General features: G+C 42.4%; 1 protein-coding gene across 12 annotated transcripts in view; it reads left to right on the top strand.

Moving 5' to 3' along the window:
- The window catches only part of CELF2 (CUGBP Elav-like family member 2), a 553,836-nt gene extending 543,691 nt beyond the window's left edge, over positions 1–10,145 (top strand). For 9 of the 12 annotated variants that reach the window (XM_040248499.1, XM_040248497.1, XM_040248498.1 and 6 more), the window contains one exon: positions 2,500–10,145. In XM_040248499.1, coding sequence (XP_040104433.1) covers positions 2,500–2,627 — 128 coding nt within the window. In that variant the 3' untranslated portion in view covers positions 2,628–10,145. The remainder of the gene's footprint in view (positions 1–2,499) is intronic. The other 3 variants (XM_040248491.1, XM_040248494.1, XM_040248502.1) reach the window with 1 other exon arrangement.
- The last annotated feature ends 9,013 nt before the right edge of the window (positions 10,146–19,158 follow it).

Raw genomic sequence — 19,158 nt, 5'->3', positions numbered from 1 at the left:
ACGGGCATAAGGACCGTGGCAGATTTAGCTCATGGTGACGTGAGAGGCTGTGGTCTGGCAGGGCTGGGGTCTGCAGTGGCGGCCTAGGCAGGCAGAGCGCCCCGGAGACACAGGTCTTCTCAGGACCCTGGACAGCCCTGATCCATGGTGGCCTGAGCTGTCACAGCCTCCTCCTTCAGGCAGCCTGGACTCTGCCTCCCCAGGGTGACTTTTGCTCCCAGAGAGAGGAAGGCAGGCTCCCTGCGTGCCCTAATGTTTTACAAAAGAGGTGAGCATTCATTAAATCTAGTTCTCATTTTATGTTGTGAACTCTTGTGTTTCCCACAGTAGTTTGGAGGCTCAAATGTCTAGGGTGTATGTGCCTCACGTGGCAAGCTCTGACCCAGTCTGAGGTGTAACAGCTGCTTTATTCACTCCTCCGATCTAATGACTCACATCGGCCAGAGGTACTAACAGCAGCACAGAACAAGATCAAGTAGAACAGATAAGGGCCAGCGGGAAATGAAAAGAAGTGCATGGCATAAAGAAAAGCAGGTGGGGGTGGTTCTCAAAGAGGCAGAGCCTCAGACTTGGTATCTGGCTGATGGGTAATGGGGCAGCCCGTCTAAAGAGAGTGCTTTGGCTTCTAAAATTCCATTATCATAACATCCTTCTAATTTCTGTGCTGTCACCAGGAAGGTCTGAAGCCTCTGTTGTTAGGGGAATCAGTGTGTCAGCCATTTAAAGTCACTGTTTCTATCCAAGTGGAAAGACTGTTAGCCTGAACCCATTACAAGTATATAAATGCCCTTGTAATGGTTCATGAGAGAATGAAATGGAAAGTAAGCTGTTACAGAGGGTGTGCACGCATGTTTTGTAAGAGCTCACCATCGGAAGCTTCCCTGCCCCAGGCTTCCAGCCAGACGTTTATAGTCCTCGTCACTAAACAGCGTCTGAGCTTATTTGGCGATTGGAAAGGGTTGTACTTTGCAGTTTGATTTTGAGAAAATATTTACTGTCTTGAGAAGAGTCAGCCTATAAATTACTTAACCACTGTGTGTATAATAACACATAGTAATGTAGCAGATGATTATACTTAGCATTAGGCACTGTGTAGGCACTGTGTTTTGGTTCTTATTAAAAAGCGGTAGCATCCCATATGTAGGTGTCTCAGTGAGACTGCATAACTTCTTGGGGTCCCAGGTTTGCCAGTCATAAGCCATACCCTATTTCTTTATCCTAAGCTCTTGGCCAGGTTTCATTATCCACTTCACTCTTGACGCATTTCCATTCTTGTAATCATCTTGCTACCTCTGGATTAAGATGTAGAAGAAGAATATCAGCAAAGTCTTAGATCCAAGATCACATTTATTGGGAATTTAAATTTAATAAAAACTTAAACCATCTTTTTGCATACAGCCAGCCTATGAGAAGCTATTCTGCCTTATACTATATGCCTCTTATTACCAGCTAAGAACTCTGCTAAAGGTATATTTATGTCCCTTTCTTCCTCTAACTCGTAAAGGAATGTTCTCCTTAGATGGAGAAACTTGGTATAAAACCTTCTGAACAGTGGGTGGTCGGAGTTGAAATCCAATCAGTATAACTTCTTCCAACAACAAAAGTAAGTAGGGGCAACACTTCTGCACTAGCATTATCTGAAGAAGGCTTGGCGAATAACCCCTACCCCCAGTGCTAACACAAACCATGTGGCCAGAATTCTGTGTCTAGGTCTTGGCAGAGCTTGGACGGTTGTCAGAGGCATCTGAGTCTTGGTACAGAGAAAAACTGTGGGAAGTGTGTGTTAGGATGGCTGTTAAGCCCTGAGCTGTTCAGACTATTTATTCTCCAAGAAACACTTGGGGATATACAAGGTAGCAATTTCCATTCTAGTGAATTCAGTAGAGCTTTGAAAATGGAAGTTGAGATAGAGAGAATGGCCCAACATTTCCCCTGGGCCCCTAGGTTCCTCTCAGTAATAGCTCCAATTGGTAGAAATCAAGTACAAATTATTCTAGAGTTAATTCGCTGACCCCATCCTGTATCCAGGGAGAACTGGAATGAAAACAGTCCAGGTCTTTGGCAGCACATCAGTTGCCTTCCCTTAATTATCGTACCTCTAAACCTCACCTGGCTGGGGCCTGGAGCCCCTGGGGCCCTCTGAGGGCCCTGCATGCACTGATATACTGGAGACTCTTGGAGGAGGATTCCAAGGGACTTAGACACAAACAGATTTGACTGGAATTAGTCAACAGACTAAAGTGACTCACGACAATGCTGTGTGAGTTTTGGCTTTCTGCAGAGGGGGCTTGTTCTCATGTCAGCCAGTTACCTCCACTGCTTCACAGTGGATGTTTCCAGTGCTGCCCCTAAACCACGACCGCAAACTGAGTAGAGCTGACCCAAGCCCCCAGGTTGGGCCCCATCACTCCCACCTGCAGAAACATTCTCCAGCCACCCTGCACTGCTCCCCTGCCTTTCCATCCTGATTCCCGCCTTTCTTCCCCTCGTGTCTTCCAGGTTTTGTTAGCTACGACAATCCCGTGTCTGCGCAAGCTGCTATCCAGGCTATGAATGGCTTTCAGATTGGCATGAAACGCTTGAAGGTCCAGCTGAAGCGCTCCAAAAACGACAGCAAACCTTACTGATCCTCCCCCCAGAGGCTCCCTGCTCTTATTTTAGCTTTCTTAGGGTAAGTCCCATGAGCCAGCCTGGGCTCAACAGGAAAGGCAGAGGAGGACCACATTGCCAACTTTTACCAAGAGAGACGGTTCTTTTTACAATAAGGCCTCCATTTCCCCTCCTGCCCCCCCACCCAGTTCGCCATAACTAAACTCGGCTACCTTGTTTCTATCAAGTAAATCCTCCTCCACTTGTGCCACTGCATTCTCCTTCGTTTTGCAATTTGAATCTCCTTTAACCTTTTTTGTTTTGTTTTGGGGGTTTTTTGCCTTTTTTTTTTTTTTTTTTTAAGAAAAACACGTATACAATAAATGACATCTTGAGAATTTACAAGGCAAACAAAGGCTAACGTGCAATTCTAACTCTGAGACCCCTGTGCCCCAGAGCACTGCCTGGAGAATTCGCCCCTCCTGCCCACGCCCACCCCGCAGGGGGGCGCCAGCTGTTTATAGAGGGTAAGGTGGTGGCATAGCGCCAGAGAAAAGCCAGGAGAAGCACTTAAAATTAACAACACAAAATGTCTTTCCACTACATTTGGTTTAAGAAGTAGGATTTTATTTTAGGGTTCAAAGAAACATGACATTTATTGGTCAGATTATTACACTGGTTGTCTATTTTGTTATTGTTTTATTTTAGTTTTTAGAAAGGATTAATGTAAAAAAAGATTTAGAGATCTGTTTCTTAAAGCTACAGGGTTTAAAAATTAAAAATGAGTGAAAATACTTGATGTTTCTTGAAAGATAAATTTAATAATAAATAAATAATACATAAATACATAAATAAAAAAGAAAGCCACAGGCCTGTAAATTTTATTTGTAAAAAAAGCATTTCTATTTTTGTACAAAATTTTTACTGCCTCAGAAATAATGGAAGCTATTTATTGCCTACTGTTAACTTATTGGGTACCTGAAGAGCAGTTCTCTGTGCTAGCTAGATTCTTCTGAAGTAGTCTCTAGAGGAATCATTCTAGGAACGGGCTTTTTTTCACCGTTGAACCCTGGGCCTAAAGTTCATGCTTTATCCTCTCGGTGTTTGTATCTGTCTGATGATTTTGTTCGTAACCTCCATTATCTAGTTTACAGTTTGGTCGTCTGACTTTCCCGTCTGTTACATTCGTTGAAACTGGACCCTCTTCTCCCCATCCCTTGCCAGTCCCTCACCCCAAAATACCCAGAATCCATCCCTTCTCCCTCTCCGGATGGATTCTCTTGGGTTCCATTGTGTTGTGGATAAAGAGTGTAAGAAATGCAAATTACGTGGATGGCTGGTAGACTCCCTAATGACCTAAGATTTGCATTAGTTTCTCTCCTGCACCCTGAAGAGTGATTTTGTTGCTGCTGCGTAGATTCTGTGTAACTTTTTACTCTCCCTGTTTTCTCCCTAGACATCTTCATGCCCGTTAGTTCACCGTTTGCCTAGCATGTCCCTGTGGCGTCTCAAAAAAGTTTCATCGTCCCGTCATTGTTTCTGATGTCTTTCTGACCTCACATCATATTTGGTTCTCCTACTGACCTTTGATCTAGTTTGACCTTTGAAATTTGCATGTGACCTCATCTAGCTATGAATTCTGGGAAGTCAATGTGAAAAACATTGCTGCATTCATGCAAGACTGAAATTTATTATTAGACAAATTAATTATAGAAAAAAACCTGTGGCAAAAATGTTTCTTTCTTATTTTTTCTTTCTTTTCATAAAACAGACTTGAAAGTATTATACAGGGATTGGCATTCTTCCCGGTCACTGGTAACAATAGCAATATGTGTCCAGGGACACAGAATGTTGGTTTCTAACAGACTACTTCCAAAAACAGTTTGAGAAAAAAACTGTCTGATTTTAAGTCTCTAGAGGTCTGTAATAGTTTTTACATTTTTCAGGCAGTGTAAAGTTTTTTGATAAGGCCATTTTAGGTGGCTCACTTTCTCATTAAGATATATATATAGAACCACTTTTTGTAGATTAGTATAAGAAAAATATTTACCCTGTTTTGGGGCAAATGCTACCTATTTGTGTCACCTTTTGCTGAACTGACTCACAGTTAGACAATCCATGGTTTAATGCACATGAAATTACCTATATTTTATACTGTTTCAATGTACAGGAGAAAGGTTACTGTAAACTGTGTTACGTTGGTGCTTCTGTGAATTAAGTTGTGGTTTCATCATGAGTCTTATGGTCTTAATGTTCTTTGTTGATAAGACAAGTTTAGAATTGGTTTACTTAAAACAAAAAACAATTTCAAAAAAAAAAGTTGTTTGCTTAAAAAAAAAATTTCATGTGAGGGGAAAAAAAAAAACCTATTCCAGAATAAGTTTTGTGTTGGCTTGTAAAGCATTGATGTCATTTTTTTTAAATTGTGGACTATTTAGATGTGTTTGTGTTCAGCAAAATGTGATTTTTTTTTCTTTTAAAGAAAAAAAGTGAAAATATATAGTGCCAAATTCCAAAGGTACTTCCTTCCTAGAGCTTCAGTGTGTTTCTTGTGAGAAGTAATTTGATAACATGGGTATTTTATTATGTGTTTTGTATAAATCCCTAATATTTAAAAAACAAAAAACAAAAAAAAAGGTTAAAAAGTTTGTTAACTTGCTATCCTGTGGTCTTGTTGCCTGAAATTGTTATTGTTTGTTATTTCTCTATGATGTTTTTTGTAAGACATTGTATAAGTGCCCATGTCTCACTTTTTTAACCACTCTGCACATCAATGCTGTGACGGCAACCTCACAATGTATTTTCTTCATGATATATGGAAACCTCTAAGGTGAGAAAGTTTTGAACTTTTAACCCTTTCTACCCAGAGCTATCTGGAATGTTGATAACTTTTTATACTGTCATCATTTCCGTTTGTTTTGGGGTGTTTCTAATTTGGATTTCTTTTTCTGCATATATCTTTCAGTTGTTTCTGTCTTTCCTACTTTTTAATCCTTTGGTTGAGATCCAAAAGAAAGGAAGAGAGTTTACGAGATAAACGGGAACGGTAGATAGAGTCAAGCACCTAAATAAACCTTAAATTCAGTCTGCTTTTGAGGTCAGGTGAGCGGTATGTTCCAGTTTACAGTAACATCGTGCACCTGTCCAGGTAAACCACTCTGTGATGATGGGGTAGTCTTTGGAGGGATTCTGCTTTTGTTTCTTACTTATTCCCAAGGTAATGTTTCTTATCAGCCATTGTGCTGGGGATTGTCCGACCCCAGTGGATACCTCTGAATAAGCAACGTGTCTGGAGTTAGATGCTGACCATCCTTTCCCTGCCTTTTTGTTCCTTCTGAACTGAATGCATCTAAAGGGGACTGAGCATTCAAGGCAAACTCAGTTCATCACAGTTACTGACCAAATGCCCAGCGCCAGTCCCTGCTGCCATTCTCTAAAGTGCCACGTTTCTTTGACTTCATGTGAACAGGTCTCTTGCTGTCCTGACAAACCCCAAGTCACCCCTGCAACCCACTCAAACTCCTACCTTTCCTGGAAGCTTCTTTGTTTCATAAAGGAGTTCAGAAACTGCTGGCTCCACTTTCTCCCTCCATTTCCCACTGACCACCTTGTTTGGTTTATTGTGTGTGTGGATGTGATAGCCCTGGGAGGGAAAGGACTAGCCTCTAATGATGCAAAAAAAAAAAAAAGTCTCCTTCTTACAGCACATGCACTTACAATGAAATGACCTGTATTATCCTCACACGTGTTTACTACTGCTGGGGCCTTCCTTCATCCTTCGAGGGCTATTTTGTACTTCCTGCAGCAAGCAGCTGAATAATAAAGGTTATCGCACATGTCTCTCTCGTATATATGATACGGTGGTAACACAGATACAGATGTAAGGACACAAGACAACACCATCTGAATTTCCCAGACCGTTTCATTCAGAATCTCATCAATTATACATAAACCTTAAACCATCTTCCCCCACTTCACTGAAGCCAGAAGTGCTCCAGTGCTCTCCTCCTTCCCTCCCCTCCTCCCCCTCCCCCAGAGGAACTGAGTGCACTTGACAAGAGGCTCAGGGCGGGCACTTAGAGCCAAGTGTTCATTCTACAGGCAACCAAGACAGTACCGTTAGGGGGAAGGTCCTTTTTTTTTTGCATGTTTCATTGCGAAAAAGATAACCCTCCTCCAAAGACAAGTTGTCCTTTTCTTCACTTTCTCTTTTAATATCAAAAGGAAAAAGGTGCAAGGGTGCGAAGGGCCTGTGCCAGAAGAAAACACACAGGGAAACTGCTTTTTTTAAAATCAAGTGTAGAGAATAGTCGTTTTTAAACTGAATTAGAGAATTGCGATCAAATGGCAGTCCTCAAAGGCGTAACAAGTTCATCTTTCTTTCACCATAGGGGTTATAGTTCTTTGGCTTGTGCTACTCTGGATTCATTTTACTGTTTGTTTTTAATTATCTTAAGTGCTAATTAAGAAATAAAATTTTAAAAAAACCTGTAGTTTCATTACCTTTTTGAATAATGTCATACAAAAAAAAAGTATGTGTTTTTTTGTGCTGTGAGAATTGTTGTTTGTAGATTAATAATATTTTGTTTAGAATTACAAAATAGTTTTTAAATATTGTCTGAGAAAAGCCAAAGTTAATGCAACCTAGTGGAAAACTGTAAGACCATTTGAGTATTGTTTGTTTTATTGATGCATTTGGATTTTGTTGTTTGATGGAATTTGAGCCAAAAAAAAAAATAACGCAGGCTTTCCTATTTCTACAACTGATTGTACTTCTGCATTTTGTACCAGTGGAACTTTTTATACTGGAGATTAAAAAAAAATGGAAATTTTTGTGGCTTACTCTAGTGGGCCCCCTGACAATGACTGATTTCAAGTTTGATTTCTGGTTGATAGAAAGAAAGTTGCTTTTCTTTTGAGAATTAAAAACTTTGGCTTGATTTCTTTTTTCCCTTTGCTTATATCTAGCATTAGAATTTTGTCTTAAAATACAGCGGTAAGTTTCCCTTTTTATTCTGTATTGTGCAGTTACACAATAAGGTAATTAGATTTAGAAGTACTCAGTCACTTTAAGTGGATAAATGTATTAGTTAAAACTTTAGGGGTTTGCTTTTTTGCTGTTTAGATCAAAGTTTTTTCTGATTCTTCTGTCCTCATTGTGAACATAACCGTGTAGTTGAAACAGTCAAACTTATTTTTGTAACGTATGTTATTGTGTGATGCAGTTTTTTGCTTCTGTCTCCAATATTAAACCATTTTCCTAATACTTGTTTCTCTCTCTGAGTGTTGTATTGTTGGTAGTCATTGTATGTTGGTGATACATCTACACACCTCACTGTTTCACGTATCTGTTTTTTTCTATATGTTGTGTAAAAAAGATACAGTCGATTCCACCTAAGTGAATATCTGATTTGGGGAAGGGGAACTACACACCAGCCACCTCGGATTTACGTACAACAGCCTATTTTAACCACTGCTTCCAAGACTTACGTCTATGGTCCACCTACATAACTGCCTGCAGAGTCGGATATGCCAAGACCTTGTCCGGTCTTTCTTTTGACCACACTGGTACATTGCACGTTCTCTTTTCTCCTCTGCTCTCTGCCCCTTCTCTTCTTCTCTTGATATGTATACGCAGTTCTTAACACTCAGTAAAAATGGCTGCCACTTTGCTGCATAATCTTAAGAAACATCAGCAGAGAGGCAGCAGCTCTGGGGTTTCTTCTATCTACCCATGAGTCCAAAGGCCTATCATTACCATCAAACTCTTCTCAGAAACCAGTCACATTTTTTAAAAAGTGAGCTCCTTAAGGGAAGAAAATAAACTTTACTTACCTGGTGAATAGATATGAAAGGCGTTAAACTTAAATCCATGCGTTGCCATCAATCAATAGATATGTGTAGAAAAGTAAATTATTTTAAAGAGCTAGCTGAATCCAGGAGCAGCTTTAATTATTAAAACTAATGGAAGAGAAAATACTTGCAAGGGCTCAAATGGAAGCTCTACTCAGTCTAGTTGGGTGGGAGGCGGAAAGGTAAAGCTTCTCATGCTCAAGTCTTCATAATACATCATCCATTTCCACATGAAAACCAAGAATGCCATATACATCCACACCCTCCCTCCTGAAAGTGTATACTTTGTAGAAAGCCTTGTCCCCCACCATCGCCCAACCCCAGGTAGAAAACTAGAGAGAAAACCATTCCTTGTACACCCTTGAAAGCTGAAGCCACAGGCCCTCCTCCCTTTCTGCCCATCTCTTCTGCTCAGGAATCTGACTGCTCTCCAAGTGCTCTTACAAGATTCCACTGACGTCTGCTCCCTGTCTGATCTCTCCCTCCAACTCTTCAGATGCACAAGCTCTGTCTGACTCAGGCCACCGGCACCGGCAGCCATCCCCTGGCTGCCAATGAGATCCTCCCTGCAGGTGCTCAGGCCCCTCGCCCTCCGGTTTCGGCAGCCCCTCTGAGCCCTAGCCTCTCTTTTCTAGTTGGCAGCACAGCACAGAGGGGCTGGGTGAGACGGAGGCAGTTTCCCACACAGGCCAAACACCTCAGCGAAGCAGCCTCCACTAGCTCCAGACCCGCACAGATGGGAGCTGACTTCCTGCCAATACTTCTGCTTTAAACCTCATCAGAGCCTTCATCAGTTTGCCTCTGAAAACCCACTGCTTACATTAGTGGGGAAAAGAGTGCTAAGGGTGTGATTTCCTTTTCTTTCTTGTAAATACTTTTGCGGGGGTGGAGGGTGTGAGGGAGGGGAGAAGGGTGTAAAGAGGGTGATCAACTCTTTCCAAGATGCGAGTGTTTACTTTTTCAACATTTAAGTCATACAAGTATCTACATCCACCATTTGGCACAAGGCAAAATACTCATGCTAAGTAAAAGAAGGGAAAGACAAGAATTTTTTTTTGTTTGTTTTGGAAAGACAACAAAAACAATAATTCTCCAAAGAAGGGGACAAAAATGCTAGCTCCCTTAAGCACGTACGATGTAGAGCTGGTCCCTGCTTAAATTCACACTTACCCTCTTGATTCTGTAAAACGCCCCTGCAGTGTCAGCCAGGTGTCTTTGCCTGCCGTGCACAGACCGCACTGGGAAATGAGAGACCTGTCAAGGTTGACTTTGCTGACAGCGTCACACGGTCTGCACAGCCCATGGCGGTTCTGAGCAGTCTCGGGCGGGCACTCTGAGCTGGCGGGCGAGGAAACACAGTGAACGTTAACGTACTGTGAATCGTTCCTGATAAGTGAATAAAAACATTGTGACCAAACAATCAGCTTATTCACTTATCAGGAATCGACTGTTCTGCTAATTCGCTGTTTTTGTTTTTCATCTTTGTTGTAGTTCACTATTCTGCTGTGTTCTGTTTTCTCCTCTCATGCTTGGGCAAAATCACTGGGAATATTATCTTCATGTGACCATGAAACGTTTATATCGAGTGAAAATGATATCTTAACAAAATCTATGCACTTGCTATCAGGAACACAATACTGGATGTGTCTTATATATATTGAACTATATAGTACTCGATTTCTTAAATAAAGCTTAAGAAAGGATTCTGTTGTGTGTAAAGTTAATGTTAACTGTTTTTCAAAGCAGTGTTTATAAGAGGTATTTTTGTTCTTTTCTGTCTTGAGTGATACAGGATATTTTTCATTAAAATTATAATCACTGGCTTTATGACTTAATACATTGACTTTGGAAACAAAATGGAGTGGGATGGGGGGAGTTCTTCCGAGTGTATTTTAGCGAAAAACATCTGGAAAACCATTCCATTACTGGTGGCCATGGCAAATCTGAGGAGGCAGAAGAAAGCAATCCCTTCACCACCAAGAGACCCCTGGAAAGCATCCAGAATCTGCCCTGACCTAGAAAACCCCACTGCCTTTCTGAATGTGATCTCTTTAGGCTCAGAAGAAAGAGGACGAAAAGAAAGGCAGATCCAAGAATACTGCTGGTTGGCATCAATGCTTTTCCAAAATGAGATGACACTAAAACCATACCCTGCTGGAGAGCAATGGCGGGTCTATTCAGGACTGCAAAATGAAAGAAAGCAAGAGAAGGGGTTTGATCACTCGGGATGAGAAGGGTAAAATTTCAAAGTGACATGTGAGAGAGACATAACAGTTGCAAAGCTTAAATGGGAGGCCTGCTGCTCAGCCCTTTGAAGGAATATTTTTGATATTTTTCCTATGGGCCATAAGTCTGAACAGAATGGCATTTTCTGTGGGATTTGCTTTCTTGCTTTGAGGTTTTGTGTTAGATTTGTTTTTCTTGCTTAGTGTTTGATTCGAAGAAGAAGTCCTAAACTTCTACTTGCAGAATGGCACAGGCATGCTAATCCTTTATAAAACAAACCTTATTCATCCCGATAATGAGGGACAGAGACAGCACAGTCAATGAAAATCCCCAGATAATCCAAAATTATTCTTCCAGTCTCTGCCTCCTCCCACCCTAAACCTCCAATTCATATTTGTGACCAAAACCAAAATTTCCAGTGAAAGTGAGAGATCAGAGAAACAGTCAAGGATACCAAAGTCCCAGGGTCAAAGTTGATGCACTTGTTGGAGCTCATGCAGTTTAAGGTTGAGGCAGAGATTCTGTGTTTAAAAATGTTAACATTTTGAAAACCATTGGTCTACATGAACTGGGCTTGAGTGTTGAAGAGTGGGTGGCCTTCAGCATCAGTCTCAGCTAGAAAGCATCCTCTTTGTGAATAAGGACACATCCAAAGCAATATGGGAAGATGGGCTCTGAGCCTCAGAGAAGAAAGGATGAACATCAATGTATGCCCCTCTTGAGCCTGCAGCCCCAATTCCATCGTCCCTGCTCCAGAACTCACCGGCCAAGAGCTGCGTGCTGGGGACCAGCTCAGAGCAACGACATGAGGGTCTGTCAGGTGGGAGCTGCTTTAGGGGGAAGGCACCATTTCTCTGAAACTGTCTCTACTGGCAGCAAAGCCACCTGGCACCAACTTCTGCCTGCCCACATCTGAAGGATGTTTTTACAAATAAAAACTATATAAATATGTACATTATATACATAAACATAAAAGAAATGGTCTATGATCTGCAACTGATCAATTATAGTTAAACCCCCAAATAAAAATCCCCAGCTCTGAGAAGTGATGTGGCCCCTCAGTCTGGAGGCTGGGCTGCAAGGTGGAGAATGTGCCTCGGTGCCCTCTGGAACCATGTGCCTCCATGGGGATGCCAGCACCAGCACCCATCTCCCATTGTAGCCTCTCTGTGTCTTCATTTCCTCACTGGCAAAACTGATGCACGAATAATACCAAGTGCAGAGGGCTGTTAGAAGGATTAAGCCAATATTTATAAAATACTTGTGATAAGGGTCCATCATGTTGTAAGTCCTCAGTGAGGCCAACCAGTTAACAGTGGTGTGCACTAATAAGGCCCACTGTAAGAAACTGTACATGAGAGGCAGGCCTGCCCTCAGGCTGCCCTAAGCCTTGCGTTAAGAACTAACTCGATTCTCAGAAAAGGAAACATTCCTCACTCGAATCCACCCCTTCCTACCTTTAAGTATTATACTTATGTACCTCTTACCCAAAAGAAAAGCCTACCTTTCCAGTTTAGGTCCAAGGTGGGAATGACAGAAATCACCTGGAGGCCTTTAACAAGACTTCCAAAGCACTTGTGTTCTCAGTTGCGGCACCAGAGCCAGTATGTCTCTGAGCACCTCAGTAAGAGCAGGGCCAGGGCTCAGAAGCCTGGATGAGGCCAAGCACAGAGCTCTCTAGACCACTTCACGCCAGCCCCAGCTTAACTGCTTCTGTTTGTTTTGATTACTGGTGATCCAAGTAGAATTTTATTTAGAAACATAGTTTTGCTACTAAAAGCGCAAAGATTAAAACTCACTGCTTTAGATGGGTGTAGTCCTAAGAGAGGGTCACTATTACTTAAGCTCTGTGACATGTATTTATTGTTCGGAATCAGTCTCTCCTTCCTCTCCCTTCCTCATCTTTCTACTGCTTTGTGACATGTATTTATTGTTCAGAATCAGTCTCTCCTTCCTCTCCCTTCCTCATCTTTCTACTGCTTCTGTGTTCCCATAGTTCACTGTCTGACGCATCATGTTCACTATTTACTGCATGCTGTTTACATGTTGCTAGACTGGGAGCTGTGAAGGCGGTAACTATGTCTCATTCATCTCTGTATCCCCAGTGCCTCAACACAGTGCCTGCCATACAGTCAGTGTTCAAAACCACTGGGTGGACGGATGAATGCAGCAGGTGGTTTTGCTAGGGCTGGGAGAAGCATTCCTTATTAAGCAGACAACTCAGGAGATATTTGTGGAGAGAAGTCTGATTACAGTCTGGGATGAGGATGGTGGAAACTGGTGGTGGAAGTCAGGAGCCACTGTGGGAGGCCTGGGGCACAGATGGGGATGAGGAACACTCATCTGCTTGTGCATCCCAAACAGACAGGTTGCCTTGTTGCCACAGAGCTCATCAGCTCCTCGGTCCTGACTGGAAGGATATTCCTGTAATTAGGTCAAACTCCTTGAGCAGTACTGTCAGCTTTTCCTAAGCTGAACCATCTCGGGAACATTTTTTAATCTAGGGACTATCCCTAGATGTTTAATGTTGCAGAGATCAGACCACTGAACTGAGTACAATCCAACAGAAAGCTATCAGTAAAGACACTGACTGCCAAGGCACTCTTGAGAAGCGGTCAGCACCCTTTTACCCTCTCAGCTGCAGCCACTGTTCAACCTGCCAGGTTAGGCCTGGCGCTGGAGGGGCCACGCCAGCCCACAAGCAGCACAGCACAACTGACTCAACAGAACAGCCCTGAGGCAGGCAGTCCATGCTGCTGCCCAGAGGCTGTGTGGCTCCAGGCATTCAGGAAATACACCTGAATCTATGTGATGTGTCCCAACTTGTCAATAGCTACCACAAAGATAGAGCACAATCCACTCATCAGTCACTTGTTCAAAAGGTATTAAGCAGCTACCCCATGTGAGGCACTCAGGCCAGGGCGGGTAGTGCAAAGAGTAGTCCATGGCCCTGCTTCCAGGAGTCTGCCTTGACTGGCATATCTGCCAAGTAAGGAGAAACTCTTCAAAGCAGCAAGAGTAGATGTCCAAACACAGCCATGTCCCCCCACAATGGACACTTTATCACCACAGTACCCACGCAGGGTTATTATAGACTGAAGATCCACAGACTAGTCCTTCACTGAGCTTGGTGCTATTCAGACACAATGTCTTCCCAGCTAGAGCTTAAAGGTCTGTCCTGAAGGAGAATGAAATACAGCGAGTGATGGGGGTGGAAGAGCTGGAAGGGTCTTCTCAATACCAACGTCTCTACCCAGGGCAGAGCTGAGCAAAGTGGTCCTATGTGCTCAAGAGTCATTTCCCAAACTGGCCACCTGTGGCACATCCTTACTCTACCAAGTGTGTTCCATCCAATAACCTGAAACAAATGGGAGCTTTCCCATCGAGGAGTACAATGAGGTGGGCAGGGGACTGGTAAGGGGAGAAGGGCCCTGGAGGGATGAGGGAGTTAAGGCCTGAGGAAGACTCCTGCAGAGCTGATGGTGGAGTCCCCATCCACCTAGAGCTCCAGATCTCAAGCCCATAAGCTTGCTCTCCACCCAGTTCCCACCTCCTCATCCTCCCGTGAGTGTGTTCCACCATCCAGGTGCCCCATTCATTTTCTCCTACAGAGCAAAGTATACCCCTATTCCTAGTATCAGTTTCATCCCAGTCACATGTGTAGAATAAACCAAGAAGGAAACACTGAGGACTCTGTCACTAAAGTATATGATAGGAGTGTCATCACCAGGAAGGTGACATAGGTCTACTGACTTCACTCCCCTTAACAAGAACAGCTAACAACTACAATGGTCAAGACACCACTGAGAGAATCCTGAACAGGGTGGTGGGGCTGAAGCACCCCACTCCCCACTACCACACAGACAAGACAGACTGCCACAGAAGAGTAGGAGGGGCAGCCACACCCTGACCACATGGCCCAGAGCAGTGCAGCAGTACACCAAGAAGCCTTCCCTGAGCCTCCAGCTCCTCCAGTGGGAAAGGAGAGCCCAGGGTGATGTCCAGCCTCCCAGCACAGGGAGCCCCAACTCTAGTTCCACTCCACAGGAACCATGGGAGTCTGTGAGGCTCAATCACTGGGAATCTGGTCATGATGAAGAAGTGGGGAGAGGCTTCAACAATCAGCCCTTGAGCCTTGGCAAACTGAGTTCTCACCTGCAGAGCCTAAGTCATAGCCCCCACTAGCTGTGTGGGGTAGAGTGACCAGAGAATTGCTGGTCTGCCTGATCCAGGGCCTCAAATAGGCTGGCCTGGCTCTGGAGCCTGGGCTGCTCACACCCAAGCAGGAGAGCCGAGTCTGCCCTGCCTGCTCAGAGCATGGCCCTCACCCCTACAAACCCCACACCAGAAACTCTGTTTTGGAAAATTTCGGAGTTGCCTAAAGTGGGCCCACTCAGTTCCACCCAGGTCAGAGAGCTGAGTCATAGCCCATATATTGCAGAGCATAACCCCAGCCCCACCTGACAGAAAGAGCTGTGAGAACACCTGGAACTTGCTGTATAACCCAGCAACGCTCAAGCCAAGAGGCAGGTAGGCAGAGCTGATCACCCCCAAAGCAAAGCCAGTGGCCCTGTTCAGCCATAGGATCACCTGGGACAGGGGTAAGCTTGAGATGAGACCCCAAACAGCCTGAGTGGCGCTGGAGCTGCTTCTGTGCCCAGGTAGAGAAACTAATTCATAGCCCCACTTATCAATGAATACAGCCATCAACCTGCTAGACAGGAAAGTCTTACCAGAGCACACAGAAGCTGCACAGCCCATCCAACAGGCCTACTTACAGTGACACTTGCCCAGAAAGCTGTGGCTTTTCCTACATGCAGAGGAAAGCCTGTGACATCATCTGACCAGAATGTTCAGTGTACACTCTTGCCTGCTTCAGGTCCTAAAAATTGCAGAGATGCTAATTCTTAACCCCACCTATAGCTGAATATAGGAGCCCAGCCTGACCAGAGAACCCAGGCAACCACAAAGCCCATCCTACAGCCTCACCTGGACAGAGAACAAGCTAGTGTTCCAGCCGCTGCTTCCAGTGAGTGGCACACACCACTCATCCCATCTCACAGCTTAAAGCCCCAAAATCAGACCTTGTATCAGGTGCCACCTGTCCAAGGACATATGCCCAGAAACCCCAAATGAGCTAATAGTAAAAACTATCTCTACCAAAGAAAACCTGCAAAGTCTGGAAGAGAAGACCCCTTACTCAAACTGCTCAGACACCAGTGTAAGGAATCAAGGATTATAAAAAATCAGGAAAATATGACACTATCAAAAGTAATTAATAAAGTTCAAATAACTGACCCTAAAGAAATACAGACCTATGAACTGTCAAAGAGTTCAGAATAATCCCCCTCAAGAAGTTTAGTGAAATACAAGGAAATAAAAACAACTAAATGACGTTAAGAAAATATTACATAAAATAAGTTAACAAAATGAGAAATGCAACACAGAAATAGAAACCATCTAAAAAGATGAAATACACAAAAACACTAGAGCTTAAAAATACAAAAACTGTCTGAAGCATTCAATAGAGAGCTTCAAAAGCAGACTCAACCATGCAGAAAAAAGAATCAATGACTTGGAAGACAGAACATGTGAAAATATCCAGTCAGAGAAAATATAATGAAAAAGAGTGAAGAAAGCCTATGGGACACAATGAAAAGAAACAATATTCCCATTGTGGGAACTCCAGAAGAGTAAGAGACAGAAGGTATGTTGAAAGCAAAAAAATATATTTTCTTTAAAAAGTTGTATGTAAAGCAAAAAAAAAAAAAAAACTTCCCAAAACTGGGGCAAAAGCTACATATCCAGATACAAGAAGTCCAAACTATCCCAAACAGGGTGAATCCAAGGAGAGCTATACCAATACATCTGTGATTACACTGTCAAAAGTCAAAGACAAAAGATCATTAATAGCAGCAAGAAAAAAGAAGCTACATAAGAGAGAACCCCATAAGACTATCAGCAGATATTCTCAGCAGATACTTTTCAAGACAGAAAAGATCCAGAATGGCTTAAAAACAGAAAAATGCAATGATACAAGAGACTCATTTTAGCCTTAAAGACACACAGAGACTGAGCATGACTGGACAGGGAAAGATTATTTCAAGTGAAGCACAAGTAAATCAAACCAAGGGCACATGTGTGCTCAGCCGCTTCAGTCCTGTCCGACTCTTTGTGACTCTATGGACTGTTCCCCACCATGCTCCCCTTTCCATGGGATTCTCCAGGCAAGAATACTGGAGTGGGTTGCCAGGCCCTCCTCCAGGGGATCTTCCTGACCCAGGGATCGAAATCACATCTGTCTTCATCTCCTGCATTGCAGGCAGATTCTTTACCCACTGAACAACCTGGGAAGCCCCAAACCAAGGTTGAAATGAAAGTGAGAGTCGCTCAGTCGTGTCCAACTCTTTGTGACCTCATGGACTATACAGTCCACGGAATTCTCCAGGCCAGAATACTGGAGTGGGTATCCTTTCCCTTCTCCATGGGATCTTCCCAACTCAGGGATCAAACCCAGGTCTCCTACGTTGCAAGCAGATTCTTTACCAGCTGAGCCACAAGGGAAGCCCAAGAATACTGGAGTAGGTAGCCTATCCCTTCTCCAGCAGATCTTCCTGACCCAGGAATCGAACCGGGGTCTCCTGCACTGCATACAGATTCTTAACCAACTGAGCTATCAGGGAAGCACCAAAACCAAGGTTAACTATAGTTATATCAGACAAAGTTACATCAGACTTTAACCTGAAAATGGCAAAAAAAAAAAAAAGACAAAGAAGGTCATTATGTAATGATAAAGGAAGAAGGTAAAACAACTGTAAATATGTGTGCATCCAACATCAGAGCACTTGAATAAAGCAAATACTATAAAAGAGCTAAAAGAAAAATATATGGCAACACAATAATAGTTGGAGACTTTTAACATCTCATTCTTAACTTTGAATAGATTATCCAGACAGTGAATCAATAAGAAAACAGTTAATTTGAGCAACATTGTAGTGCAAATGAATCTAACAGACATATATAGAACATTCTGTCCTACAAAGTAGACAACATTCTTCTCAAGAACACACATTCTAGGATAAATGACATGTTTGGCCACAAAACAAGTCTTAGCAAATTCAAGAAAACTGAAATCATATCAAGTTGTCTCCTCTGCTAACAATGGTATGAATCTAGAAATCAATAACAAGGGAAAAACTGAAAATTTCACAGAAACATGGAAATTAAGTAACATTCTTCTAAACAACCAATAGAACAAAGAAGAAATTATAGGATTAACTTAAAAGTACCTTAAAATAAAAATGGAAACACAACATACCAAAACATATGGGATGCAGCAAAAGCAGTTCTAAAATAGAAGTTCACAACAAAATGCCTATATTAAGAAGTAAGATCCCAAATAAACAATCTAACTCTACGCCTTAAGGAACCAGAAAAAGAACAAACTGAGCCAAAAGTTAGCAAAAGGAAGGAAATAAACAAGACTGGAGCAGAAACAAGTGAAATAACAGGAAAACAATAGAAAACATTAACCAAATCAAGAATTAGTTCTTTGGAAAGACAAACAAAATTGACAAACTTTTAACTAGACCAATCAGGGAAAAAAGGAAGACCCAACTCAGGAAAATTTTAAGTGAAAAAGAAAACACTAAAAATAATACCATAAAAATGCAAGCAATCCTAAGAGGCTAGTATGAACAACCATACAACAGCAAACTGACCAACCTAGAAGAAGTAGAAAAATTCTTATAAGCATATAAACTAGGAGCTTGATTCAGGAAGAAACAGAAACTCTGAATAGGCCAATTACTAATAAGGAGATTGAATCAGAAATCAAAAACATCCCAGTGAAGTGAAGTCCAGAACCAGATGGCTTCACTGGTGAATTATACCAGACATTTAGAGAAGGCTTCAGCCAATCCTTCTCAAACTATTCCAAAAAACTAAAGAGGACACTTCTAAATCCATTTTACAAGGCCAGAAAGGACACTACCACATCAATATCCTTCATGAATACAGACACAAAAATTCTCAATAACATATTAGCACATGATCAAGAGGGATTTATACCTGAAAGCATGGTTCAAGTACACAAGTTGAAGTGACATTACATTACTGGAAAGAAAAAAAAATCATATTATCATTTCAATAAATGCAGAAAAAGCATCTAACAAAATTAAGCATCCATTTATGGTAAAAAAATTAATAAATTAGAAATAGAAATGTACCTCAACATAATAAAGGCCATATATGATTATATCACAGCTCACATCATATTCAGCGGTGGAAAGCGGAAGTTTTACCTCTAAAAACGGAAACACACGGGCTCCTACTTTCACTGCTCCTACTCTCGGCACAGGGCCAGAAGTCCTTGCCAGAGTAACTAGGCAAGAAAAAGAAATACAAGGCCTCAAAAGTTGGGGGCTGGGAGGCAGGGCAGGAGTAAGACTATTTGCAGACAACATAACTTTATATCTAGAAAATCCTAAA

Source organism: Oryx dammah, unplaced genomic scaffold (genome assembly GCF_014754425.2).
Source record: "Oryx dammah isolate SB20612 unplaced genomic scaffold, SCBI_Odam_1.1 HiC_scaffold_10, whole genome shotgun sequence".
In the NCBI taxonomy this organism is placed as follows: domain Eukaryota; kingdom Metazoa; phylum Chordata; class Mammalia; order Artiodactyla; family Bovidae; genus Oryx; species Oryx dammah.
The sequence above is the reverse complement of the archived record's forward strand: the minus strand, read 5'-3'. Positions and strand labels throughout refer to the sequence as shown.